Here is a 27,944-nt window from a genome sequence, read left to right as displayed (position 1 = left end):
CCTTGTGACATTGCCTGGCCCCCTCCTAGACCCTCTAAATGCCCCCCATGCTCCTGCCCATCTCTCTAGTTCCTCCTCCTAGTTCCTCTTGGCCTCTCTAGACACCCCCCCCCCCCCGCAGTGTCCTTGTCTGGGTGGCCCAGGGCCTCTCCAAGCCCCCCACCATCCTGGAGACAGCTACATTCTCCTAAAGGCCACTCCCCCCAAGTCTCTGTGGGCCAGGGGAGCGGCAGGATGGCGGCAGGTGTGGCCACGTGGCTACCTTTTGCCCGGGCGGCTGCGGTGGGCTGGCTTCCCCTGGCCCAGCAACCGCTGCCCCCGGCGCCGGGGGTGAAAGCATCTCGAGGAGATGAGGTTCTGGTGGTGAACGTGAGTGGCAGGCGCTTTGAGACCTGGAAGAACACGCTGGACCGCTACCCAGACACTTTGTTGGGCAGCTCGGAGAAGGAGTTCTTCTACGATGCTGACTCCGGCGAGTACTTCTTTGACCGTGACCCGGACATGTTCCGGCACGTGCTAAACTTCTACCGCACGGGCCGGCTGCACTGCCCGCGCCAGGAGTGCATCCAAGCCTTCGACGAAGAGCTGGCCTTCTATGGCCTGGTCCCCGAGCTTGTGGGTGACTGCTGCCTTGAAGAGTATCGGGACCGCAAGAAGGAGAACGCCGAGCGCCTGGCTGAGGACGAGGAGGCTGAGCAGACCGGGGACGGTCCAGCATTGCCGGCTGGCAGCTCCATCCGGCAGCGGCTGTGGCGGGCCTTTGAGAACCCGCACACGAGCACCGCAGCCCTCGTTTTCTACTACGTGACCGGCTTTTTCATCGCCGTGTCGGTCATCGCCAATGTGGTGGAGACCATCCCGTGCCGGGGCCCTGCACGGCGGCCCCCGAGGGAGCAGCCCTGTGGCGACCGCTTCCCACTGGCCTTTTTCTGCATGGACACAGCCTGTGTGCTCATCTTCACAGGTGAATATCTCTTGCGGCTGTTTGCCGCACCCAGCCGCTGCCGCTTCTTGCGGAGTGTCATGAGCCTCATCGATGTGGTGGCCATCCTGCCCTACTACATTGGGCTTTTGGTGCCCAAGAACGAGGATGTCTCTGGCGCCTTCGTCACCCTGCGTGTGTTCCGGGTGTTCCGTATCTTCAAGTTCTCCAGGCATTCCCAGGGCTTGCGGATTCTGGGCTACACACTCAAGAGCTGTGCCTCTGAGCTGGGCTTCCTCCTCTTTTCCCTCACCATGGCCATCATCATCTTCGCCACTGTGATGTTCTATGCTGAGAAGGGCACAAGCAAGACCAACTTTACGAGCATCCCGGCGGCCTTCTGGTATACCATTGTCACCATGACCACACTCGGGTGAGTGTAGAGCCTGTGTTAGGAGCTGCCCCATCAACCACACTCGCCCCTGCTATAAAATTAGGAAGGCTGGCCGAGTGAAGGACCTCTTTCTCCCCTTTGGTGCTTCACTTGTTCCTAGGTAACAACTGAGGGAGCTGGACACGAGTCTTGAAACCCCTCCCAGTTCTCACAATACCTGGATTTCCCAGGTCAGGAGACTTGGGTAGGAGGGTTGTCTTTGCTTCTTTTTCTGTTGGTATTTTCTCAGAGCCTCAGTTTCCCCCTTTGTAAAATGGGAACTGATGACTCCCTCTTATCTACAGAGGATACTGATATCATGGCTGTGAACGTTTTCTGAATGTTTCTGGTGCAGGATGCACGGGCATTGGCTTTCTATCGCTCTTTTTTCTGTTCCAAGAACCCATGTCTCCCAATCTACTAGAATTCTCTGCTGTGTGGGACACTGCTTCTGTGGCTTTGTGATTCCTTGATGGTTCCCAGAACAAGATTTTTTTTTTAACTGCCAATTTCTGAGATTGGGATAAAAGTATCAAATGGACTCACCAAACCCATGACACTCTTAAACACGTCATCTAGGGCAGCCGCTGTGGTTCTTCTCTAAATTTCCATCACTGCGATTAGGTATACCGTTGGTGCTCAGTATCTCTTGGTGAATGAATGACTCAATGAATTGGCCTTGCTCAGTACCTTAATACAGGTACAGAAAAAATAGATTTAGCGTTTCTAAGGAGTGGAAATTAATTCTGGTTACAGGTTCAGGATGAGATCAACAAATATTGAGCCCTGACAGTGGATTGGTACTGGGTGTTTGATGCCTTTTACCCCATTAAGTCCTTTTTATCCTATTCATCCACTCTGTGAGGGTGGATGGCTGTCCGTGTCTCACGGTCGAGGACACGGTCTGGGATGACACATCACAGAGCCCAAGATGGCCAAGTTGGAGGGACTTCTTAGCAGAGTCCTGAATGCTTAAAATGAGTCAAAATACACGAAGCAAGCAGGCAGAGCCAACCCAGGGCCAGCCTGAGCAGAGGCCTAGAGGCTGAAGCCTGCAGAGGCTGTGTTTCTATGGCGGAGTTCTGATTGCTGCTGTGGTAGGACACAGGTCTGCTGTGTGGTCTTGGGCAAGTCAGTTATGGAATCTCCCAGAGCTTCCGTTTACCTCTCTGTGAAACAAGTGAGTCAGCTTGGCTCTACTCCATCTCCATGGAAGAGCGGGGGCAGGAAATGAGGGTTTCAAGGCTCCTCCCCAATTTGTTTATCCGTGGACACTTTCAAGGTTTTCCCTGGGGGGAGTAAGAAGGGGTGCTGCCTAGAGAGCGTAAGACAGAGAGAGGCAGGCAGATACAACCAACAGAACATTCCTTCTGGGATGCTGTTCACCTCAGCTGGCCTGAGGGACTCTCGCCCGTGGAGGCTGTTGTTACCGCCTGTGACTTCCTCGTTCTCCCCTCTGCTGGGTGTGAACAGGTTTCCAGCTGATTCGGATGCCCAGTGCATAGCTCGGATGGTGGCAGCAGATGGTAGGGGCAGAGAGCCAGGCCTGTTTTTCAAATGACCCCCTACTGCTGGCCAAAAAGGTCCTTCCCCACATTCTGCAGGGCAAGAAACTGAGGCTCAGAGAGTTTGGGTGCCTGGCCAGAGTTGCAGGAGCGAGTCAGTGTCGGGTGACATGGAGTGGGGCACTGAGAGGTGGGTGGACACATTTCCTCACCTTGGCCTACCTGCTCTGCCCCCTACCCTAGCTATGGAGACATGGTGCCCAGCACCATCGCTGGCAAGATTTTTGGGTCCATCTGCTCACTCAGTGGCGTCTTGGTCATTGCCCTGCCTGTGCCAGTTATTGTATCCAACTTTAGCCGCATCTACCACCAGAACCAGCGTGCTGACAAGCGCCGAGCGCAGCAGGTAACTGCCCCTTCCATATGAGCACCTTCTTTTCCCCACACCCCCAGGGCGGTCTACTCTTGGGCTTACCCACCTGTCCCTTCGTCTCCTCCTGTCTCTGTAGAAGGTGCGCCTGGCAAGGATCCGGCTGGCAAAGAGTGGTACCACCAACGCCTTCCTGCAGTACAAGCAGAATGGGGGCCTTGAGGTGGGTAGGGCCCGGATAGGGGCTGGGGGGTGGGCAGTGAGTTGGGCAGGAAGGCGCTGACCTTACCTCTCTGCTCTGGCCACTCCAGGACAACGGCAGTGGAGAGGAGCAGGCGCTGTGTGTCAGAAATCGGTCTGCTTTTGAACAGCAACATCACCACTTGCTGCACTGCCTAGAGAAGACGACGGTGAGGCCTGCTGAGAGGTGGCATGGCAGACTGCGGGGGGTCCCTCTGCTGCCAACCCAGCTCCTTCCCTGGGATGGAGGTTTGCTGCTAATCACCCAGGGCTTCCTGGAAGAGGGCACAGTAGAGCTGAACCTTGGAGGATGGGCAAGGGAAGGGGAGAGAGACTAACTTCCAGAAAGGAGGGAAACGCCTGAGCGGACACGGGGGGTGGGGATCAGCTCCCAGAGGGTGCCTGTCTCCCTTCTGTCCACAGTGCCATGAGTTCACAGACGAGCTAACCTTCAGTGAGGCCCTCGGAGGGGGGGGATCAGCTCCCAGAGGGTGCCTGTCTCCCTTCTGTCCACAGTGCCATGAGTTCACAGACGAGCTAACCTTCAGTGAGGCCCTCGGAGCTGTCTCACTGGGGGGCCGCACCAGCCGCAGCACCTCTGTGTCCTCGCAGCCAGTGGGGCCCAGCAGCCTGCTCTCCTCCTGCTGCCCCCGGCGTGCTAAGCGCCGGGCCATCCGCCTTGCCAACTCCACTGCCTCAGTCAGCCGGGGCAGCATGCAGGAGCTCGATACGCTGGCAGGGCTGCGGAGAAGCCCTGGCCCTCAGAGGTAAGTACCTCTTCCATCCACTGGCCACACCTGGGGCTGCTTGGAGCTTGGAAGAGTGAGTCTGAAACTTCATGACTCTAGGCCTAGCAAGTTAACCTTGAACCCAGACTCCTCCAAGGGCTTATCCTGACCAGAACTCCTCAGTTTCCATTTGTTCTCTCACCAAGTATTTACTGAGCACCTACTGTAGGCCAAGCAGTTTTAGGCACTTGGGATGTAGCAGTGAACCGAGTGGAACAGATATCCCTGTCCTTCTAGAACTTGCAACCTACCAAGATGAAACAGTTACTAAGCAAACAGGTCAGTTACAAAGCCAGGTCACATAGTGTGGGTAAACATCTGTGAGCACCAAGAAAAAAGAGAAGCCACGGATGGGGCATAGAGAATGTGCAGGAGGGGATGCGGTCCTCACAGTGTGGTCAGAGACCTGAGGGAGACCCAGATGAGCCATGCAGATAACGTTGAAGAAGAGGTTTCTAGGAGTGAACATCTGTGCGAAGGCCCTGAGGCAGGGACGGGTCTCTGTGTTAGAGACACAGCAAAGAAGCTACTGTGGGTGGCGTGGAGGGAGAGAGGGAGGGAGAGGGATGGGGAGGGAAAGTCAAGAGGACTGAGGACCTGATGGTGTTGTTTCTGGTTTTTAAAGGCTCAGGCACTGACCCTGGTGCATTTGCGTGCCTGCTCGTCCCAGGTACTGCCCTGAGCACTTTTTATCATTTCCCATCTCGTTTCATCTCCAGCCTATGAAGCAGGAGCTATTGTTATTCCTATGCTACAGATGATGGGAAAGAGAAGTTTAGACTTGTTAAAGAGGAACCAGGCATAACACCCAGGGTTATCCGACTCTGGAACCCTCACTCTCCACCACCTTAATTGAGGATGTAGGAGAAGCATTTTGCACAATGCCAGGGACCCAGCAGGTGCTCAATAAATGCCACGATTGCAGTGGCAAGTGTTAAGATGACTTTGTAAACACCTCCCATCTTTCCCACCCTTGTCCACAGCCGCTCAAGCCTCAATGCCAAGCCCCACGACAGCCTAGACCTGAACTGCGACAGCCGGGACTTCGTGGCTGCCATTATCAGTATCCCTACCCCTCCTGCCAACACCCCAGATGAGAGCCAACCTTCTTCCCCTGGCGGTGGTGGCAGGGCCAGCAGCACTCTCAGGAACTCCAGACTGGGTACCCCTTGCCTCCTGCCTGAGACTGTCAAGATCTCTTCCCTGTAATGGGTGGGCCTGCCCACTCAGAAGGCCCCCTTCATTACTGGGGACTCCTTTCCAAAGCCATATTTTGGGGAGGCAGACAGGGGCCGGCCTGGGGACCCCTTCTGCCCCCTGCTGAGAACTATGCAATGGACTTCCATGGAACGACTCACCTTGGGGGCGAGGGGGAAGTAGTTAGGGAATGGGCAACTTCCCCCACCCCAGACAGTTTTCCCCGTGGGAGCTGAAGCACTGGGCTTCCACAGGCCCTGGCCTCCTTGCCCCAGCACACTGAGGGACTGGCCCTTCTCCCCCAGCTGCCTCCTGCATGCTCTTCCCTTCAGGTCCTTGGAGGTGGGTTGAGGTGGCCTGAGAGGGACAGCTGAGATGTCCTCTTCTCTCTGGCTGGGCTGTGGAGCTTTGGGAGTTCAGAGAAGAGAAACCCCTTGCCTCTGATCTGACCTCCAAAAAGATCCTTGGCCTCTACCAGGCCCAACAATTCCTAGATTCTGAAGCTTGGAATGCAATCAATTACAGGCTTCACGGGCTGTGGCCTCAGCAGTGCCCTGCCACCCCCAGGCCTTGGCTAAGGGGACAGGCTGCCTCTCCAATACATAGATAGCACAAATACCACCGCTCCCTTCCCTGGCTGCTGGAAACAGGTCCCTGCAACCTTGTCGTCTACTAGGCCCCTGGCAAACTCTAGCAATAGCAGCTGCTGCCATGACATTATGCAACACCTCTGACCGGTCTGCTGCAGTAGTTACGTCTGCCCTGATTGGAGGACCACCTCTGATTACCCCTCCTCCTTTCTCCTCCTTCCTGGGTTGGGCTGGAGTCTGGACTGGCTGAGATAAGAGCCTGGCAGCAGCAGGTGCTGGACTGTGTTTGGAGATCATGGGCATGTTCTTGGGCAGCAGCACAGACACATCACGGGCTGAGGCCTGGATTGTTCCTGAACTCTAGGAGCTTTTGGAGGCAGGAGGAACTTCTGATTCGCAGCCCCGTCACCCACTCCTTTTCACAAATTCCCCTCTCGCCTCCCTCCGGGGTCACCTTCCAGAATTCTTGCTCTCAGGCTGAAATCTGGCATCATCTCAGGTTCCCTGTCCCCAGCGCTGTCCCCACAGAGCTGGCGGCTGACAAAGATGTAGTTTCCATCGGTCAATAAAACCTGAGAGGAGAGATGGGGACCGAGCATCTGTTGGCTCTGTGGGCTTGGGGGCTGGGTTGGCCAAGGTGGGGGTTTGAAAACACTCTTGATTTCAATTCCTTTCAACCAGTAGAAGGCCTGGTGTGAGCAGAGGTATGAGGCAGGTGGCTGGTGATGTATTCTGGAAGATGAGGCCCTAGAAGAAATGAAAGAGGGTGATTTGAAGAGTCCAATCTACAACCAGGCAGGCTAGGGAGTCCCATGCTACTCCTTTTGTACATCATTGGTTCCAGCTCCCTCAGTCACAGATGGGTAAACTGAGACTCAGAGCAACACATACTTGGTTAGAGGAGACTTCAACTCAGGCTTTCTGACAGCAAACAACTCTGAACTGAACCCTAATAAAAGCATCTCTCCGTCTGATGGACTTCCTGTTCCTTGTGGCCTCTCCTACCTTCTCTTTTCTGGGTCATCAGCTACACAAGGCTCATGCATGACCGAACTCTGCAGAGCGCTGAGGAGCCAGGCCTTGGGTGAGGGAACCACTTATTTTCTCTTGCTTCAGGTTGCTAATCTGTGAAATAGAGATAATGATTCATTTATTTGCCAGTTATTCATTAACTGCTCACCGCGTTCTAGTGTTAGAAATACAAAGATGGGCACATTAAGCACAGAGTTGAGCATGGAAGGCGGATAATTAAGCAACACTGTATAGCTGGAGCTGTGATTGGTGGATTACAGAAGCATGTAGCTGCCAAGAGAACCTAACCTGGCCAACACATAAGGAATGAGTTGGAACTGGCCCAGGCAAAAGACGAAAGGCTGGAAATGCTGTAGGCAGGCAGAGGGAACAGCATGTACAATGGCCTGGAGGCTCGAGAGTGAGCCCAGGGTTCTAGGGGAAATGAAAGTAGTTCAGTTCAGCTAGGGAGGAGGACGAGGCTGTGAGGAGAGGTAGGCCTTGGAAGCTAGGAGATGGACTTGGGACTCCATTGTAAGGATAACGGGGACCTCTGAAAGCTTAGGAACAAGACTATCACGGTGAGGTTTGGGTTGCAGAAGGGCTGTTCTGGCTGTAGGGGGATGAATTACAGAGAAACAGTCCTGGAGGAAGAGCAGTGAGGAGGCTTTCGTGGTAGTCCAGCTGGTAGGTGATGGTGGCTTGGACCAGGGTAGGAGCAGTAGAATCAGAGAGAGCCAAGAGACTTGGGAGGAACAATGGCAGCACTAGGGATTGGCAAGCCTGTGGGAGCTGAGGGAGCCGAAGCAGTCAAGATTCACTAGACAATTCAATGGGATAATGTGTACAGGCATTTGGCTCAGAGTCCCAAACACAAAAGGCCAGAAAACATGAATCCCCTCCTCCCATTCAGTCTCCTGAGCAGACAACACTACTGATGCCTGTCTATTACTAATACCTTTGGGGGAAGAGCTTCGACTAGCAGCATCTGAAGGGAAAACGTTAGGTGGCACTCAGAAGCTTTCCAATGGTCTTTCAGTCAACTTATTGCATGACGAAGGCTAGCAGTGAGCCCTCACCTCACAAACCTTGGTTCATGAGCTCACCAGAACCCTGTAATGATTCCGCGCATCATTCTCATTTTACACAAGGGTAATCTCTAAAATCTGGGATCTTTTCTATGCACACACCATGAGACTAATTTACTGAGCACTTACTATGTGCCAGGCATTGCGCCAGGCCCTTTATAAGTATTACTCGCTGAGGCTCTGATGGAATTATCATTGTAATACAAAGAAGTCAAAATTGAGAACGAGTGGGTGTTAAATGACTTGCCAAAGATCACTCAGACAGGAAGAGCAGAGCTAGGATTAGCTTGTAGGTCTCCAGCCACACAACAGCAGCGATTTTACCAACCCCCTTGCGAGACCCTAGCTGGTGGCACAGTTGGTTCAGAAACACTAGCTGGATCCAAGCAAATTCAGTTTTTAGAAGAAAGCCGTAGTGCCCTTGCGTACCAGCCATAGGGGCGGGGAGGTCAACGCGAGGGTGAGTACGGTGGTGCCAGAGAGGGAGTGTCTGTTTCTCTAACACCTACTATCCCCATGGTGCCTGTCTGTCCCGAGGTTGGCTTGTCTGAAGTGAGTGACGGCGTCTCTCAGCCAATCACTGTAGAACTCAGCCTGTTACCAGGGTGAGGCGGCGCCCGCCTCTCCGGCCAAAGGGGATTTGTAGGTGGGTGGGACCGGAACTGACGATACGGGGACTGCTGTGATCTGGGAGTGTTGATGTTTTCCAGTCCGGGTGACTGTGTTCAAGTTGGTAGCCTGGAGGGGCGGCGCTTTTATCGTGCGCGGGACAGACCACGCTGTTCTTTCGCGGTACCCACGCCTGCGAGTCAGAGCCTCCACGAGAGACTTGACGAGCATGACGGGACCGACAAAAAGAAACGCTGGGAACCAGAGTGCCGACTTTGAAATCTGAGACGGAGGGCCCGGGAGGACGACCGCTTGCCTCTGATTGGCCGGGGGCGCCGTCGAGGACCTACGCAGCTGCTTTGATTGGTTGGCATCCGCAATTGTTGTGGCGGTGGCGGAGATCTTGCCCACGTACTTCCGAGCGACGGGCAGGGCTGTGCCCTGGCGCGCATGCGCGGCGCCCCGGGGCCCCACCCGGTAGTTCAAGAACCTGGGAGGGGGCGGAGCGAAGAGGTGCTTGTTTTGGTTCTGTTTCCTTTGAAGCCGAAGGCCGGAACGAACGTAGCCGTAAACTTGCTCAGCTACGACAGTCTCGCCGGAGAGAAGGCTGCGACAAGCCCGCCGCTGTACCTTCGTGCTAGACTTCACATCCGGGTTTTCCTCCCGGCGTGACCTGCGCGCCGCCGACGGTTCTCGAACCGGTGCCTGATCTCTTTATCCGGGTCTAGCTGCTCCCGTCGTGCTTCGCGCACGACTGTAGCCCCCTCATCCGGGTTCTCTCCCGGCGTGCCTCGCGCCGGGTTTGCTGGGGGGTACTCGGCTCTGCCGCCATGACTATTCTCCCCAAAAAGAAGCCGCCGCCTCCCGACGCCGACCCCACCAACGAGCCGCCGCCGTCCGGGCCTCTGCCCCCGGCGCCGCGCCGCGGCGGGGGTGTGGGCGTGGGCGGCGGCGGCACGGGTGTGGGTGGCGGCGATCGCGACCGTGACTCGGGTGTCGTAGGGGCCCGTCCCCGGGCTTCGCCGCCGCCTCAGGGCCCGCTCCCGGGGCCGCCGGGCGCGCTTCACCGCTGGGCATTAGCCGTGCCACCAGGCGCAGTGGCGGGGCCTCGGCCACAGCAGGCCTCTCCACCTCCTTGTGGGGGCCCTGGTGGTCCCGGCGGCGGTCCCGGTGATGCACTGGGTGCAGCAGCGGCGGGCGTAGGCGCGGCGGGCGTGGTGGTGGGCGTAGGTGGTGCTGTGGGCGTGGGTGGCTGCTGCTCAGGGCCAGGACACAGCAAGCGGCGGCGTCAGGCTCCTGGGGTTGGCGCCGTTGGTGGGGGCAGCCCGGAGCGTGAGGAGGTCGGCGCGGGCTACAACAGTGAGGACGAGTATGAAGCAGCAGCCGCACGCATTGAGGCCATGGACCCTGCTACGGTCGAGCAGGTAAGGGTTGGGGGTGAGGCTGGGCGTTGCATGTTAAAGTAGCAGCCCCTGGGCCGAGAAGGGACCCAAGGGACCTAGGCCTTCTCGCGTGATCTGACACTCCTACGTGTGTGGTAGGGATAGGATTTGCACTCTCCTCCTCCACTCCCAAGGACTTGTAGGTAGAGGCTTCCGATAAGGTGGGGGCCTTAAAGATGGGGGCTGAGGTCTCTTGAAGGGGGCGCTAGTCTTCGCTTCAGGCCCTGGGACCTCATTTTGGGGGACCCACAAGAGAGTCTTTCCAGAGACAACAGGCAAGATGGAGCTCCTCCAGAGAGGAGGAGTCAGGTGAGGCGAGGGCCTAGGCATCTCTGAGGAATCCAGGTGTGTGTGTGTGTGTGTGTGTGTGTGCTGCCGCTTGAGATCGCCCTTCCAGGACAGGCCAATGCGAGTGCCCCCTCCTGGGAACTCACGTAAGGTGGGGGCCTCAGAGATGGGGGTCTCAGCGTCCTTAAAGAACCTAAATGCTCCCAAGGGTCTGAGACACCGCACGCACGCATGGGACAGCCCTCGTCCCCTGCAGGGCGACATGGTGTGGGACCCCGGAGCGCTCGGGCCTGGCCCCTCCTCAAGGGTCCTAAGCCTGCCTTCAGGGGCCTGACACTCCCTGTTCTAGAATTTAGGGCTTGGCATGAGCCTACGTGCATGAGAGTATGTGCACACGCACACAGCAGAGGGATCTTCTGAGCTTTTTCTTGTCCTGGGGAGATAAGATCTCCTCCCCATTTGTGGACAGGGACTAAAAACAACTCCCAGGGCCTGCCCGGAGACTGCCTGGGTACATGAGATATATCTCTTCTGAGCGACAAGGGTCTGTGTTTCTCACCAGTGGCCTGAGGCTGCCGGCTTTCAAGAGATGCCCCCACCCCAGGGGGAGGGGGCGCTCAACCTTTTGTCAAGGGGAAAAAACCCACAGCTTTTGGATACTGGGGCCGAGGCGTCTGCTGCTTAAGGGCTGGGGGTTTTTTTAGGCTGGGTTTGAGACCTCTTCAGGGGCTTGATATCCCCCAGCAGAGGTCCCGGGCAAGGTGAGTTTCTCAGGAGATGGTTCTTCTCATGGACTGGCGTCCGAGTGTTCTCAGGGCTCTGAGGCCTAGCCGCCACACACACACACGCATGGGTGTAAGGTCTTTCTCAATTCTATGGGACTGAAATACACCTTGGGGACTTAACAGCCTGTCTTTTTCTCTGTAATAGGGGTTTGAGGGCTCCCTCTTGTCACAAGGGCCTAAATTTCTGTCTTGGGAACTCGAGCCTGCCTCAGGGGACATGGGCAGTATGGGGGTCCCAGAGATGCTGTCTGAGGCCTCCTTGTGGCTCTTTAGTGTAACTTGAAGGGCCCGAGGCCCACTCTGCCGAGGACACTGGAACTTTTCCTCAGGGACTGGAAACCCACTGCGCTCCAGTGGCTGTCCTGAGAGAGACAGGATCTGAGCAGTCTCTTCAGGGATCTCCTCAGGAGTAGGCGATCCTACCAGAACCGAGCCCTGAGGCTCTTCTCTCGGGTCAAGATACCGGGGCCCTGAGGGACAGGGTGCTGAGTCTCCCCTCAAAGGTTTGCAGTTGCCTGAGTGAAGGCCTGTTTCCCACCTCAGGATCTGAGGCATGACTCTTCCCTGAAGGCACTGTCACCTCACCTCGCACAACAGACATACACCCCAGTCATGGGAGCTTTTAAGGAATGTAGTATTTCCTGCTTTGGGTATTTGGGCCTAAGACTCACATTCCCCTGTCTTCCAGGGGCATGTGTTTCTGCCCAGAGACAAGAGATCCTTTACCTTAGGGACTGAGGCCTGAGCTCCCCTTTGAGCCTGAAGCTCTCCTACCATACCAGGCAGTCCCTTATCACCAGGGAGAGGAGCAGGAGGGCATCTTAGTGTGGCTGAGACTTCCTCATTGGGTGCTCTTCAGCTCATATAACCCCTTACCCTGAGCCCCCCTCACCGGGCCAAGAAGGTCCCCCTACCTTCCTTGAGAAGGTCATGTCCTAGGGACATGGGGTCTGAGCCTCCCTTCTGGAACTGGGAGAGATTCTGGGTCTTTCCCTGACCCACCTCTGCTGGCTTGCCATATCCAGGGTCAGGGAAATGTTCCAGGTTCTGAAAGGCAGGGCAGGGGTTTGGAACCCCCACTCCAGGGAAATTTTCCTCCCATACCCCTCTCTCCCTTGGTGCAGGTAAACCTTTGTGTACTTCCTTCACAGAGGGCAGGGCCTTGTCTTGAGCCCCATATTCTTATTTCCTACCATCATTATTTTTGACAGGGTCAGTCTGAGCTCAACAGGGTCAGGACCAGGAAGTTCATTTTTTCTCCATGGTAGGGGTACAGTGTCTCTCCTTGCCCACAGAAATGGGGAGTGATATATTCCCTGGTCCCAGGGGCAGAGGAAGAAGGTTCTGTGTTGCCATGTTAACCCAAGAAACACCTCTCTACAGCCCTGTCCTTACATTTGTCCCCATAGGAACATGGAAGGGGCCTGCACTGTGGCGTAGTTGCACAAGTCTCCGCCTGCAGTGCCATATCCCATGTGGATGCCAGTTCAAGTCCCTGCTGCTCCAGTTCTGGTTCAGCTCCCTGCTGGTATGCCTGGGAGGACAGTGGAAGGTGGCCCAAGTGCTTGGGCCCTTGCCACCCATGTGGGAGACCCAGAGGAAGCTCCTGGGTTCTGGCTTCAGCCTGGCCCAGCCCTGGCTGTTGTTGCCATTTGGAAAGTGAGCCAGCGGATGGAAGATATCTTTGTTTCCCCTCTCGTTGTATCTCTGCCTTTCAAATAAAAATAGATAAATTTAAAAAATAGAACATGGAAGAAGAGCTTTGTGGGCTCATGAAACCTGCCCTTCCTAATAACACAGGAGAGGCCCTCTGTCCTCTCACTTGGGATGAAGGGAAAAAGTTTCCTTTTCTCCCTGCCTCACCTGTGCCAACTTAGGACCTGTTAGGAATGAGAAGAGGCTGGCGCCTCAGCTCACTAGGCTAATCCTCCGCCTGCAGTGCCGGCAAACCGGGTTCTAGTCCCGGTTGGGGCACCGGATTCTGTCCCGGTTGCCCCTCTTCCAGGCCAGCTCTCTGCTGTGGCCCAGGAGTGCAGTGGAGGATGGCCCAAGTGCTTGGACCTTGCACCCCATGGGAGACCAGGAGGAAGCATCTGGCTCCTGGCTTTGGATCAGCGCAGTATGCTGGCTGCGGCGGCCGTTGGAGGGTAAACCAACGGCAAAGGAAGACCTTCCTCTCTGTCTGTCTCTCTCACTGTCCACTCTGCCTGTCAAAAAAGGAATGAGAAGAGGGGAGAGATTCTTCTTGCTCTCCCTGTCTTAGTCCTAAATTGTCATCGGGGGCACTTGTCCCCTGGAAGCCAATTGGATCCCTTGGGAAGGAGAGAGTTGTAGAGTCTGGATGGTGACTCAGTCCCCGTTCTGACTACTTCCTGTTTGTTCTGAATCTGAACAGACGCCTCCTTGGAGGAGTCTTTTTTGGCACTGTAGGGTCCAGGTGCTGGGGTTTCCTTTTCCAGATGTGACTGCCTTGCTGAGAGTCGACCCTATGAAAAGGATGACTTAGACGCTTCCTGAGCTTGGGGACCCCGCAGAGCTCTTCACAGGTGGTAGAAGAAAGTGGGCCTGGCACTTGTAATCAGGTGCTGTCGTTCCAGCTCTGAGACTGTTGAGACCTTACTGGGTGAACCAGAACAGGCGTCGGCTGTGCTGTCTGCACCTCTGTTTTCTCACCGGTCAGGGAAGGGGCTGGTGAGGTGTTGCTTAGCTTTGAGATTTTAGGGAACTCGGTCCACAGCCCTCTGGACCTGAAGGTGACAGAGTGGTGGGTGTCTTTTGAGGAGGAACTGGTTTCTTCCCCTCTCTTCCCTGCTCCTCTGTTTCAACCATCCAAGCATGGTGAGGAGGGCAAGTGTCCTACTGGTGTGACTTAGGGTTGCTAGTAATTTTTGTGGCCAGTTGTGCTGTGGTGACTAAGCTTGGTGAGTGTGGTCATCAGGGGCCTGTTGGGCAGTGTAGAGAGAGAGTTGTGTGTATGAAAGAGTTTGGGCTTTAAGCAGGGTAGGCTTGGGTGCAAATCCCAGCATCTCCTACCTAGGTGCTTCATGGCTTTGGGCAGCTACTTCACCTCTCAGCTGCCATTCTTGCAGAAGTCCATCTATGCCCAGAGCTGCTGAGTGTGTGGGATACCTGACCTTGCCCACCTTAGAGCTTGGCTGGTTCGTTGTCTTGCCTGGGGTGGGCCGTTTGCCCCAGAGCCATCTTGGTTCTCCCTGGGAGCCTTTTGGCACCCCTTGTAACACATCCTTGGTAGCAAAGAACCCACTCTGGCTTCTAGGAACCTGCCGGCTGATTCCTTGGGCCCTTGTTTCCCTTCAGGAGTTGGCTAGCTAACTGGTGGGGGATGAGCTCTGCCCAGGTGACAAGGATTTGAATCCTGTTTCTGCACTAAGCTTTTGTGTGGCCTTCAGGCTGCTCCTTTTTCTGCATCTTGGTTTCAACATTCCTGCAGTGACGGGGGGTGGGGGGGTTGGACTTACTGCTCCAAAGTAAGTTGTGATCTCCTCTTTAATTCCTGGCTCCCTACTCCCCCTGCCCTTCATGAAAGTTTGAAGTGGGGCCCCTTGGCTTTTGAGGATATGTTGTCTTTTAAGGGATGTGCTGTGACATTTCAAGTGATGTTCAGCCTCTCCCCTGGCTGTTGCTATAGGCCCTTGCTGTTCTTTTTGTAACAGCTTCATTGAGGTGCAGTTCACGTACCATCCTTGTGCATCCATCGCCACAATTTTAGAACATTTCTGTCACTCCAGAAAGAAACTGCATCCCTTAGCCATCAACCCCCAATCTCCCAACCCCCTCATCTCTTTCCAGCTCCTGGCAGCCATTAATCTACTTTCTATCTTGATTGATTTATCTATTTTGGATGTTTTGTATAAATGGAATAGTAAAATATGCAGTGCTTTGTGACTTGGCTTCTTTTACTTAGCACTATGTGTTCAGTACTCATCCGTGTTGTAGCATGCATCAGTACTTCAATCCTTTTTATTACTGAATAATAGGGTCCTGGAGGTTTTTAATTCCCCTCCTCTCAGTTTCCCGGCAATAGGCTGGGGCCGTGCTCTTTTCCTCCTGCTCAGAAGGCTTGTGTCTTGTGTTTCTCATTGGATGGGTTGCCTGTGTTTTGCCCATGGAGCCAGGCCAGTGTTCCTGGGTGCTTTGGGGGAGGGGATGGTGTAGGCACCAGGATTGCTGGGACAGAGCTGTGAAGCCCAGAATACTAAACACCTCTTGGCCATGAGCTCTGGGAAGACATCTGTCCACCGGGCCACTGCTGCTGCCATCTTCGCCTGCCCCCTTCCCCCTGCACTGGCAGCTCATTTATGATCAGCAGCTTCCTAGGCCAAGATAGAGGGGATTCCAGGCCCCTGTTCCCCTTCCTAGGGGGATGGTAGGGAGGTGAGTCCTGCAGAATAGCAGTCATACCATGTTTCACAGCCTTGAGGCCCTAGAGCTCAGACGCTAAGGTGGTGGTGGTATTTGTGTCTGTGGCTGCTCTGACAGATTACCACAAAGTGCATGATTTAAAACAACAAAAATTGATTCTGTCAGAGTTTTGGTGGCCAGATGTCCAAAATAAGCTTCACTGGGACAAAAATCAAGGTGTTGGCAGGACCACACTCTCTCTGGAGACTCTAGAGGAGAATTCAGCCCATTTCCAGCTTCTTGTGGTTGCTGACATTCCTTGGTCTCTGGCTGCATTATTTCCATCTCTGCCTCACATCATCTTCTCTGTATACGTGTTGTTTCCTCTTCTGTCCATAGCGAACCTCCCTCTGTCTCAGAGGACACTTGTGATTGCATTTAGACTCTACCTGGCGCTCCAAGGTAACCTCTCCCCATCTCATGATCCTGAGTCATGTCTAAGAACACCCCCTTTCTTCTTTATTTTACTTATTTATTTACTTGAGAAAACAAGCGTGCGTGCTCTGAGAGAGCGCTCATCTGTTGGTTCACTCCCCAAATGCCTGCAACAGTCAGGGCTGGGCAAGGTGGAATTTGGGAGCTAGGAATTCAGTGCAGGCCTCCCTCTTGGGTGTCAGGGACCTAACCCCATTGAGTCATCACTGCTGCCTCCCAGGGCCCGCATCAGCAGGAAACTGGAGTCAAGAGTTAGAGCCAGGTAATGAACCCAGGAGCTCTGATAGGCCACAGCATTCTCTTCTCTTTTGTTTCTCTTTTTATTAAAAAAGATTTATTTATTTTTCAAAAAATTACAAAGAGATGAGGAAAGAGAGGATGAGAGAGACCATCTATCTGCTGGTTCACTCCCCAGATGGCCACAACAGCCTGGGCTGGGCCAGGCAGGAGCCAGGAACTTCATCTGGGTCTCCCATGTGGGTGGCAGGGGCCTAAACACTTGGACCATCTTCCACTGCTTTTTCCAGGCCATAAGTAGGGATCTGGATTGGAAGTGGTGCAGCTGGGACAGGAACCAGTACCCATATGGGATGCTGGTGTTACAGGTGGCAGCTTAACCCACTGTGCCACAATGCCAGCCCCTCTTTTTCTTTTCCCCTTTAGATTCCTCTCATTCCTCTCCTTTTTTTCCTTGATTTGAAAGGCAGAGTTTTTGGGGCGGCACTGTGGTGTAGTAGGTTAAGCCTCTGCCTGTGGTGCCAGTTCAAGTCCTGGCAGTGGGAGATGGCCCAAGTGCTTGGATCTCTGTGCCCACATGGGAGACCAGGAAGAATTTCCTGGCTCCTGGCTTTGGATCAGCCCAGCTCTGGCCATTGTGGCCATTTAGGGAATGAACCAGTTGATGAAAGATCTGTCTCTCCCTCTCTCTATCTTTAACTTTGCCTCTCAAATAAATAAATATTTTAAAAAGAAAATAAAAGAGTTTTATCTTCTGATTCATTTCCTAAATGTCCGCAACGGCCAGGGCTGGGCCAGGCTGAAGCTAGGATCCTGAAACTCCCATCTGGGTTTCCCTACATGGATGCAGGGGACCAAGCACTTGGAGGACCATCTTCCACTGCTTTCTCAGGCACACTAGCAGGGAGCTGGATCAGAACTGGAGCAGCTGGGACTAGAGCTGGTGCCTATATAGGATGCAGGCTGTGCCATTGCTGGCCCCTTTTCTTTTTAAAGATTTACTTTTAAAAATAGTTATTTGTTTATGTGAAAGTCAGAAATATGGAGAAAGAGAGAGACCTTCCATTGGCTGGCTCACTCCCCAAATAGCTGCAATGGCCGGGCTGGAACAGGCCAGAGCCAGGAGCTTCATCCTGTTCTCCCACATGGGTGGCAGGGGCCCAAGCACCTGGGCTATCCTCTAGGGAGCTAGATCAGTACTGGAGCAGCCAGGACTCAAACCTGCACCCATATGGGATGCTGGCATAACAGGCAATAGCTTTACCTGCTATGCCACAATGCTGACCCCTAAAAATTTATTTGTTTGAAAGGCAGACTTACAGAGTGAGAGAGAGCGAGCGAGCTTCTATTTGTTGGTTCACTCCCCAGATGGCCGTAATGACCAGGGTTGGGCCAGGCAGAAGCCAGGAGTCAGGAACTTCTTCCTGGTCTCCCATGTGAGTGGCAGAGGCTTACGGGCTTGGACCATTTTCTGCTGCTTTTCCCAGGTCATTAGCAGGGAGCTGGATTGTAAGTAGAGCAGCTGGGACATGAACTGACCCCTATATGAGATACCATTGTTGCAGGCTGCTTTACCTGCTATGCCACAATGCTGCCGCCACCCCTAGCCCACCATACACCTTTTTTTGATTTTTGTTTTTTTTTTTATGATTGTTTGATTTATTTGAAAGTCAGAGTTACATAGAGAGAGGTAGAAACAGTTTACATCTGCTGGTTCATTCCCCAAATGGTCACGATGGCTGGGAGTAGGCCAGGCCAAAACCAGGAGCCAGGAGCTTCTTCCAGGTCCCCCATATGGGTTGCAGGGGCCAGTGCACTTTAGCCATCTTCCACTGCTTTTACCAGGCCATTAGCAGGGAGCTGTATCAGAAGTGGAGCAGCTGGGTTTTGAACCAGCACCTGCAGCGGCTTGACCTATTATATCACAACACTGGCTCCACCCCACCCTTTTTCTAAAAAGAAGATTCATTTACTTATTTGGGGCTGGCATTGTGCAGCAGGAACCATGGGGACCCTGCACCCATGTGGGAGACCCAGATGGATTTTTCAGGCTTGGCCTGTCCTAGCCCGGCCATTGGAGTGAACCATAGGATGGAAGATACTCTCTCCCTTTCAAATAAAAAAAAATTTTTTTTTTTTAAAGAAAAATGATTATTTATTTGAAAACAGAGAGAGAGAGATCTTCCATTTGCTGGTTCATTCTCCAAGTGGCTAGAACAATCAGGCCTGGGCCAGGCCAAAGCCAGGAGCCAGGATCTTCTTCTGGGTCTCCCACGTGGGTGCAGGGGCCCAAGGACTTGGGCCACCTTCCACTTTCCCAGGTGCATTAGCACGGAGCTGAATCAGAAGTGGAGCAGCTGGGACTCAAACCAGTACCCATATGGGATGCCAGCATCACAGGTGACAGCTTAACCTGCTGTGCGACAATGCTGGTCCCTTCCTTTTTTTTATTTAATGATTTATTTATTTGAAAGACAGAATTAAGAGAGAGAGAACCTGCTATGCCACAACACCAGCCCATCCTTTTTTCTTTTTCTTTTTTTAAAGATTTATTTATTTGAAAGTCGGAGTTACACAGAGAGAGGAGAGGCAGAGAAAGAGAGAGAGGTCTTCCATCTGATGGTTCACTCCCCAATTGGCCGCAACGGCTGGAGCTGTGCCGATCCAAAGTCAGGAGCTTCTTCTGGGTCTCCCACATGGGTGCAGGGGCCCAAGGACTTGGGTCATCTGCTTTCCCTGGCCATAGCAGAGAGCTGGATCAGAAGTGGAGCAGCCGGGCCTCGAACCGGTGCCCATATGGGATGCGGGCGCTTCAGGCGAGGGCGTTAACTCACTGCGCCACAGCGCCGGCCCCATTTTCTTTATGGGATAACACCTCACAGTAGGTTCCAGGTAGCAGCATATGACATCTTTGGGTAGCCGTTACTCAGCCTGCTACTGTGTTCTTTTTGTTTCCCTTTCAGGGAGAGAGAAATAATTCATTAAAATGGTTTCCTAACGGGCAATGTCCTGTAACATTTGAGTCCATCCAGTATTTCTGTTATTGGGAGTTTTATTATCCCTGTTTCTCACACTGGAAAACAGGCTCAGAGCCATTCATTACATGGCTGATAGTTGGTGGAGTTTGGTTGGAACCTGGGTCATTTGCGTTGCACAGCCTGCTCTGACTTCTCTTGAAATTTTAGACCCATTGTTTGCAGAGTTTTGCCTCAGTTCCTGTGATACCCCGGTGTCAGAACTCTGCCCAGTCCTTTTTTTTTTTTTTTTGTGGTGTCTCAGAGAGCGAGAGCAACTCACACTCTCAGCAGTGGGCTACAAGGTTCAGGGCCCAGACTTGACCTTTTCAGGCCCTACTCCCTTTAGCCCTTCCTAAACAACATACCCCCACCCTCCCACAAAGGGAGAGAGGGAAGGGCCATAGACCAAGCTCTTCAGGCTGCTGGTACCAAAGCCAGTGGGTGGCTGGCGGTCTGCTCTCTACATCTAGGCCTAGATGCCAATCTGGCTGCCCAGGGACCCAAACTCTCCTTGGGCAGAGGGTCTGCTCAGGTCTCCATTTTTATTTTATTTTTAAAAATTTTTTTTAAGATTTACTTATCTGAAAGAGTTACACAGAGAGAGAAGGAGAGGCAGAGAGAGAGAGAGGTCTTCCATCTACTGGTCCACTCCCCAATTGGCTGCAACGGCTGGAGCTGTGCCAATCCAAAGCCAGGAGCCAGGAGCTTCTTCCAGGTCTCCCACGTGAGTGCAGGGGCCCAAGGACTTGGGCCATCTTCTACTGCTTTCCCAGGCCATAGCAGAGAGCTGAATCAGCTGGAAGTAGAGCAGCCGGGTGTCAAACTGGCGCCCGTGTGGGATGCTGGTGCTGCAGATGGCAGCTTTACCCGCTATGCTGCAGCGCCGGCCCCAGGTCTCCATTTTTAGAGGCAAGCCAGAAATTTCCTAGGACAAACTGCCATGTATGTATGTATGTATGCATCCTGAGGCTCCATGGAGCCACTCCTTTGTTCCTACACGGGGTTTTGCTGGTGTCCATACCCCAAGTCCTTTCTGCTTTTGTAAAATGAGATTAATGCTACCTGCTAGCTGGGCTGTGGTAAGGGCAGTTACGCAAGGCCACCCTTTTCCTGATATGGGGCAGGCATTCAGCTAGTAAGAATTCATGTTTCCTTCTGGCCCTTAACCTGCCTTGTTCTTCTCAGGCCTTTACTCTGCTTGAATTCATTGCTGGGCTCTGGGCATCCCTGGTGCTTTGTGGCAGAAGTGACTTTGTTTCTCACCCAGTTAAGAAGCATTTCTGGGGGTTTTGGTATTTGAAACCTTTGCTCAGGTGGCGTCTCTCCTTAGGTGCCAGCTTTATTTTTTTCCTGTTGTTTTTTAAAGGTTTATTTTGTGTATTTGGAAAGACAGTTTCAGAGAGGGAGAGAGAGAGAGAGAGAGCCGGAGAGAGAGAGGGGTCGGTCTTCCATCTGCTGGTTCACTCGCCAAATGACCTCAATGTCCAGAGCTGAGCTGATCTGAAGCCAGGAGCCAGGAGCTTCTTCCGGGTCTCCAATATGGGTGAAGGGGTCCACCAAGGAGTTGGGCCATCTTCTGCTTTCCCTGGCCACAGCAGAGAGCTGGATCGGAAGAGGAGCAGCCGGTACTCAAACCGGCACCCATATGGGATGCCGGCACTGCAGGCTGAGGCTTTAACCCACTGTGCCACAGCGCCAAAGGTGCCAGCTTTAATGGTTGAGCCAGGTCCCAGCTTGTTTCACAGCACCAAGTGTTCATGTCCTTCACAGGCCTGCTCACACCATGTGTGGTTACTGCCTGTCTTTCTGCCCTATCCCCTGAAGGGATATTAACCAAGGTCGATTCTTTACTCTGTCCTCGTTGTCCAGCCTAGGATGAATAAGTAGGGACCCCTCAGCTCATAGAGGACCGTGGACCTGGGAGTAGGAGGTTGCTGTGTTCCCTTCCTTTTTCACAACGCTTCTGCTGTTGGGTCTGAGGCTGTAGTTACCAGTTGCAGTTTCTGTGCTGGATGCCTCTGGCTGGGCCATGCACCATGGTTCTGGGAGATGGCTGACTCGGTGGGGCAGGGATGGACTTAGGGATAACTGGCTGGAGTGTGCTAGTCCACAGTCCCTAGAGCAGGCGGGGCCCCTGGACTGCTGGACTGATGGGAACAAACAGGAGTCTTTGTGCTGTCCATGGGAGCCTAAGGGTTTCCAGGTGCCTTTGTGGTCTGAAAATCCATCCACACCTTTTTGGGTCTTGGCCCTGATGGTAGGGCTGGCTAGGTGTTCCGTGTCTCCCCCTCTTTATCCCCTCCTAGGACATTGTGTGGGCCTCTGAGTTGTACATCATCCCTGTCTGTGCCAGTCTCTTCCCTTCTTCTGGGATTGGTATCTTATTTCCAACACCTCTTCAGGTCCTGAAACTCCTTTGAGCATCATGATCACTCTGTTGAGTGGATGTCATCTCCCCTATTTGATAGGCAAGTAGGCTTGGCGAGGTTAGACAGCTTACCTGAAATCAGTCAGCAAATGAGCAACAGAGCTGAGATCGGTACCCAGAGCTCTTGGCCTCCAAACTTTATGCTCACCATTTGGCCAGAGATTCCTCCCCCCTGATTTTCCTGGGGAGTGGCTACTACCCCTTGCCTGAGCTGGGGGAAAATGTCCTTGCAGAGAAGTGGGCCCATCAGCTTCAGCGCTGGCCAAAATCCTAAGTTCTTGGGCAGGGTCTAGATCCCTGAGGAGCAGGCTTGTTACACTGTGGTTTCCAGCTCTGTTGCTTGGTCAGGCTAGTTGCTTATAGTGGCCAGCAGAGGGCGCGAGGGGCTTGGAAAAGGTTTGCAGCTTCTGGTTTGTTTGGCTTTGAAATGAAAAAATGTGTTTCAAGTGGGAAGAGATCATTGTTTAAAAAAGAAAAAAAAAATCCCAAACCACACTCTTGTACAGGTTCACTTAACCTGAACCTTTGGGATTTAGAAAAATTTCAGAATTTAGAAAAATCACCTGTTGTATATCCTTAGTATTATCTAACACCTCCAGCAGAGTCTGGGGCGGCCCCTCATAATCAAATATCTTAATGTTTCTGCCGCAGAGTGTTTGAATATTCACCGCAGGTGGGCCAAATAGATTCTTTTCAGGTCTAGTTAGGTAATGATGCCAAGTGACTTAAAGACTTGATTTTTTAAAGCTTTGGGGGTTTTTGAATTTTGAGTGAGGGATTGTGTACCTTTATAATGAGGGAAAGTAAAATGAAATCGCCTGTAATACCAACACAAAGGGATAAGATTTTGTTGTGTAGTCCTCCCTATTTTGTGTGCATATGTGTATACATATGTATATATGTGTGTGCATAAATGTATATGTTCTGTTAAATGTGTTCAGTCATAAATGAGATAAAATTTGTGTACTTTTTGCCTCATAGGATATATTTTGGAATTCTCAATCTATATGTGGGATTCAGGATCTGGGTTCTTGCCAGTCAGTCCCTGTTAAGCATTTCCCATAGGTTTCCTCCTTGAAGTAGAGCCAGATTTTTCCATGCAGGCACTTGGTGGGTCTGGGTCTCTGGCTGCGTAGGGGAGTGTGGCTGCTTGGGATTAGACCCTGCCAAGTCAGCAGGGGTTGGAAGGCAAATGGGGCATCTGCTCTCAGGGTACCTGGGGCCTCTCTTAGAGCAAGTCTGATGCTTATCCAGCAGCTGCTTCCCTAAAAGAAAGAGTCTTCCTCATGTTTCGTGGGTGGAGTAGTCAAGAAGGGCTGAAAACTTCCCCCTGCTCAGTGTCCTGTCTGCCAATTTATCTGTGCCCCTCAGGATGCAGGCAGGGCCCTGGAAAGGGGGTACAGGCGTTCCCTGGCGCTGACCCCCACCTCTTCCCTCCAGCAGGAACACTGGTTTGAAAAGGCCCTGCGAGACAAGAAAGGCTTCATCATCAAGCAGATGAAGGAAGACGGCGCCTGTCTTTTCCGGGCTGTAGGTGAGTCTCTGTCTCTGCCTTCAAGGGCCTGGGGCTGCCCCTGAACTGTGTCCTGGTTATCAGGAGTAGCCCCTGAGACAGGGTTGAGGCAGACTTAGTGGATCTCTTAGGGACTGGAGGCCCTAGCCTCAAATTAGTATCTAGCTCCTACCCCTGGGTCTTGAGACTGTGGTGGTGTGAGAGTAATAACAGCAGTAACAATAGTGATAAAGAAAACAGCAGTGCTCTAACAGGCAGTACAGGAAACCCTTTTAATTCTCCCCCAAACTAGGTGAGTGTAAGGGGTATTGTTGTGTCTGTTTATCACTTGAAAAACTGTGGCTCAGAGATAGGGAGTGACTTGCCCAAGGGCACACAGATAGTCTGTGTAGAGTTGGCATTCAGAGTCTGGGTTAGTCTGAAGCCCTTGTCCTGGGCTTCAGAACACCTGGATTTGCACTCAGACCTGGTCTGGTATGCGTGGGGGTCTCTATTCTTTCATCCAGGTGTGTGTGTGTGGGGGGGGGTAGCAACTAGATCCTAACATATTTCTTCTATCATTGATTTTTTTTAAACTTACACAAAAGTAGAATAGAGAACCCTCATTTACTCATTTTCAAGCTTCAAAATAGTCATCAACACATGGCCAGCCTGTTTCATCACTACCCCACCCACTCTTTCTCACTCCCCTGAAAACGAGTATTTTTAAAGCAAAACCCTGACATTGGATCATCTCATTCTCAAATATTTCTGTATGTTTCTCTGACAGATACAGACTCGCTCTCTCTCTCTTTTTAACAGAATGTCATCATCATACCTAACAAATTAATAATTTCTTCATACCATCTGCAGTCCAGCCTGGGCTACATCTTTGAGGCCCTCTGGTTCTGAACTGGTGACCCAGCAAGCAATTGTGAGGTCCCGTGTTAGTGAAAGTGTTAACAGAGATGAGTTGTGTAGGGGTGCGGGAGACAGAGAGCAAAGTAGCCACGTTTTTATTGGGGACAGGGCATCTGTCAGAGTGGAACAGACAGAAGAGTGCGCAGTTGCTCAGACTGCGAGACAGCAAGGTTACATGGTGAAGTAGAGAGAATACACCTGGCACGGGTGGGTGGCTCAGCTGAAAGCGCATTCTAAGACAAAGGGTCCAGTTTTTCCAGGACAGAGGGTTTGCTGAGTGTAAATTAGGACGATTCCTCCCCAGGTTTAACATTTGTGTTATCAGATTGGGGAGCCCTCCTGGCTTGCTGGACAGAGGGGCTTCCCCTAGGGCATCTGCCTCAAGGAAGGCTGTGAAGGTTTTATTGCTCCTTGTTATCTGGCAGGTAACCCATTTGGTCCTAAGGAAAGAGAATTCTCCTGGGGAGCTTTCCTTGGGGGGAGGGCTGGGACCACCTGGAAAGTTATCAGCCTCTGGGCAGGACTTCACGGTGTAGATATGCAGGTTTCCTCAGGCACACTTAAGCTAATTTCTAACTTCTACTTAACCGAAAGGGAAGCTAGGAGTGTGACCTGATCCCCTCTTTCTTTGCTGCTCTGATAGCCACCAAGAAGTTCCCTCTGATAAGGAGTTTTAAACTGGGAGTCAGAGGACCTGTCTTCTAGTTCTGGCCCTTATACATAACTGCTGTGTGACCCCTGGCTTCCATCTGCCCTTCCTGAGATGATGTTGATTCACAGGGGCTCCTTGAGTTCCTTCTGGAGCTGCCATTCTCAGCCTGGGGGGCTTCCACATCCACTGGTGGGGTGGACTGGTTCCGGCTTTATTCTGGCCAGCTGTGCCACTGATTCTCGTTTTGAACTTTGATAAGCAGCTCTTTCTTGCCGAGTCTCTTTTTTTCAGATGTTAAAACAGGCCCGGAGACTAAGTGTCATAAAAAAGGTGATGAGATTACTTTGGTAAATCTCTGTAGGGCCCTGACACATAGTAGGCCCTCGTGGAACAGTAGCATCCATAATGCCCAGATGCTATTCTCAGTGGTATCTCAAAGGCACAGTGCTGAATGGGGGGAAAGAAAGTTTGATAGGGTGAGTGATTGCATCCCCCTTCTGCAAGTAGAAGTAGAAGCAGTTCAGACAGTGGGCTCTGTGGGGCTGGGGAAAATTCCAACCCTCCTACCCCTCTGATTCAAGTTTGTATTCTCTAGATGTTTCCTAGAGAGAGCTGGGTTGGAGGGCATCTTGGATAAAAGGAAGAGCAGGGGACTTCAGGCTAGAGCCAGGCTACTGATGGAGTTAGGGTCAGAGAAAAGTTAGATGGACATCTGGGTCTGGGGTTGTCACTGAGTGTTTGCGAGGACCTGTTATGTGCAGTAACCCAGATCATGAACCGTGTGCGTGTGTGTATGTGTATCAAGCCACTCTCTCCAAACACTCCCTGCCACTTCCCCTGCTTGGGGCCTTCCAGTAAGGGGCCCGAGCTTACAGGAAGAGCTGACCACAGCAGGTTGAAGGCCTTTGCTTATCAGCACTATGGCTACACATTTCCCCTGACTGGGCTGCCCTCGGCTTTTCTCTGTAAAACCTCAAGTCCCATGGCCTCTCCCCAGAAGCACATGGCCCCTGGTCTCTAGGCCTTATCTGGAGGTTTCCTTGGTGCAGAGTACACAATGCGTGTGCCTGGGAAGGGGACTTTGTCCCCAGGCTTTTTGCCATCCCCGTTTCCAGCCTAGCCTGTACAGGGACAGATGGTCATCACCTTTAGCTCAAGTGTGAAGACCTGAGGTTGTGACTTCCTGCCATGCATTGAAGGGTAAAGGCACATATAACTGAGAGTTGGGGTCAGACAGGTTGCAAACATAAAGGGCATGCTGTCATCTCTTTGACTCCTACTGTCAAAGAGCCTGCGTGCTTCAGGCTCACCTGAGAATATTGAGGCTCCAAAATGGGAGGTAATGCTCAGGGTCATTAGTGGCACAGCTGGCTTTGGGAACCCAGAGGTGTCCAAAGGACACATTCTTTCTGTAATCTTAGGAGTACTGGCTGCTTAGCTTAGTTGTCAGCTGACTGGGTGACCTCAGCTGTCTTCTCTGACCTCTCAGCCTTACTACCACTTCCAGTAGGCGAGTGTGGCCCTCTACTGTTGGGAAAGCTGAGGCAGGTAGCTTTCTGCCCTCTGTCTTTTTTTTTTTGCCTCTGAGGTCCCAGTGTCCCCTGTGTGTACCAGTATGCACTGCTTGTACTCAGTTCCTCCCCAACACTTCCTATTAGTGGTTCATGAGCATCACGGAGGCTTGGGTGGAGTGGAGGTGGGAAACTGAGTTTTAGAGGTATTCGTGGAGGTGGGAAACAGTTTTAGAGGTATTCTGTGGCCCACCCTGCCCCTGCCAGGCTCAGATAACCTCCTCTTGGAAACGTGAGTCTGCATCTCTCTCTCCCCCTCTCCCTCCCTTTCCATGTGGCTTTGACTCAGCAGAAACCTCTGACCTTGGCCATGGCTCTGGTGCTGGCCTCTATGGTCAAAGTAAAGGCCAAACTTGTGTGTGTGTGCATGGGCCTTGTGGGAGCAGCAGGAACTGTGTGTTAGGGCAGTGGGGTCTAGGAACATTAGCCAGGCCTGCTTCTCTGGACCTCTTGATCTTGGAATAGGGACCGTCACCTCTAGGATCGATTTGGAGTGTTTTACAAATGGGGAAACTGAAGCGTTAAGAGAAAGCTAGGACCGTACCATATCTAGGTCATACAGCCAGTGTCGGAAACATGGCTAGTTGAGGTTGAACCAAGCCACAGAAGGAGAAGATTCCCACAGGCTATTTCCTGTACAGCAGCTTCTTTGGCCTCTGCCCTGCATCCTTTAGTTTTCTCATTTTTGCCATAGGAATCCTAGACCAGGGGAGCAGACATCTCAGGGACCAGGTTATTGAGGAGGCTGAGTTCTCTTGTATCCCCCCACTGAGAGTGTGCCAAATGAGGGAGTTGGGGCCACAGACCAAGTCACACCGTAGCTGCTGGACAGGCAGGCAAGGCCTTTATCTTGGCTCCTCATCTCGGGCCCAGGCTCCCACTGCACCCAGGAGGGTAACAGGGAGCAGACTGGGTCCTGGTTTCCCCATGCTGCTCTGTGTACACACATTTGTGTGGTTTGTTTTTAGGTTCCCTGCAGACACCACGCTTCCTTTTCTGTCCTTGGCGGAACTTCCTGTGGCTCTGCTAGCAGGCAGGCAGGCGGCAGCCTGGGGAGTAGGCAGTCCCCAGGTGCTTCTAAAGCAGATGGTGGGACCTTGTACTTAAATCCCTTTATTTTAGTTTTTTTTAAATTTAATTTAATTTAATTATTTTTTTAAATTTTTTGACAGGCAGAGTGGACAGTGAGAGAGAGAGAGACAGAGAGAAAGGTTTTCCTTTGCCATTGGTTCACCCTCCAATGGCTGCCGCGCTGATCCGATGGCAGGAGCCAGGTGCTTCTCCTGGTCTCCCATGGGGTGCAGGGCCCAAGCACTTGGGCCATCCTCCACTGCACTCCCTCCCTGGCCACAGCAGAGGGCTGGCCTGGAAGAGGGGGCAACCGGGACAGAATCCGGCGCCCCAGCCGGGACTAGAACCCAGTGTGCCGGTGCTGCAAGGCGGAGGATTAGCCTAGTGAGCCGCGGTGCCGGCCTTTAAACCTCTTTAGAAAGGTAACCCA

At 52.8% G+C, this 27,944-nt stretch overlaps 2 protein-coding genes across 5 annotated transcripts in view; both read left to right on the top strand.

The window, feature by feature from the left end:
• Positions 1–100: 100 nt before the first annotated feature.
• KCND1 (potassium voltage-gated channel subfamily D member 1) lies at positions 101–7,016 on the top strand. Its single transcript, XM_070067043.2, has 6 exons — positions 101–1,355; positions 3,104–3,266; positions 3,370–3,453; positions 3,542–3,640; positions 3,987–4,237; positions 5,242–7,016. Exons 1-6 carry the CDS (start codon positions 235–237, stop codon positions 5,465–5,467), a joined length of 1,944 nt encoding a protein of 647 aa, XP_069923144.1. The 5' UTR covers positions 101–234; the 3' UTR covers positions 5,468–7,016.
• Positions 7,017–8,808: 1,792 nt separating this feature from the next.
• Positions 8,809–27,944, top strand: part of OTUD5 (OTU deubiquitinase 5) — a 31,845-nt gene continuing 12,709 nt past the window's right edge. Inside the window, exons 1-2 of one of the 4 annotated variants that reach the window (XM_002719904.5) lie at positions 8,809–10,177; positions 23,248–23,341. In XM_002719904.5, coding sequence (XP_002719950.1) covers positions 9,584–10,177; positions 23,248–23,341 — 688 coding nt within the window. In that variant the 5' untranslated portion in view covers positions 8,809–9,583. The remainder of the gene's footprint in view (positions 10,178–23,247; positions 23,342–27,944) is intronic. The other 3 variants (XM_008272600.4, XM_008272599.4, XM_089324317.1) reach the window with 3 other exon arrangements.

Source organism: Oryctolagus cuniculus, chromosome X (assembly GCF_051225735.1).
Source record: "Oryctolagus cuniculus isolate XC-2025 breed Fujian yellow rabbit chromosome X, ASM5122573v1, whole genome shotgun sequence".
Lineage (NCBI taxonomy): Eukaryota > Metazoa > Chordata > Mammalia > Lagomorpha > Leporidae > Oryctolagus > Oryctolagus cuniculus.
This window is presented reverse-complemented; position numbering and strand designations above follow the sequence as displayed.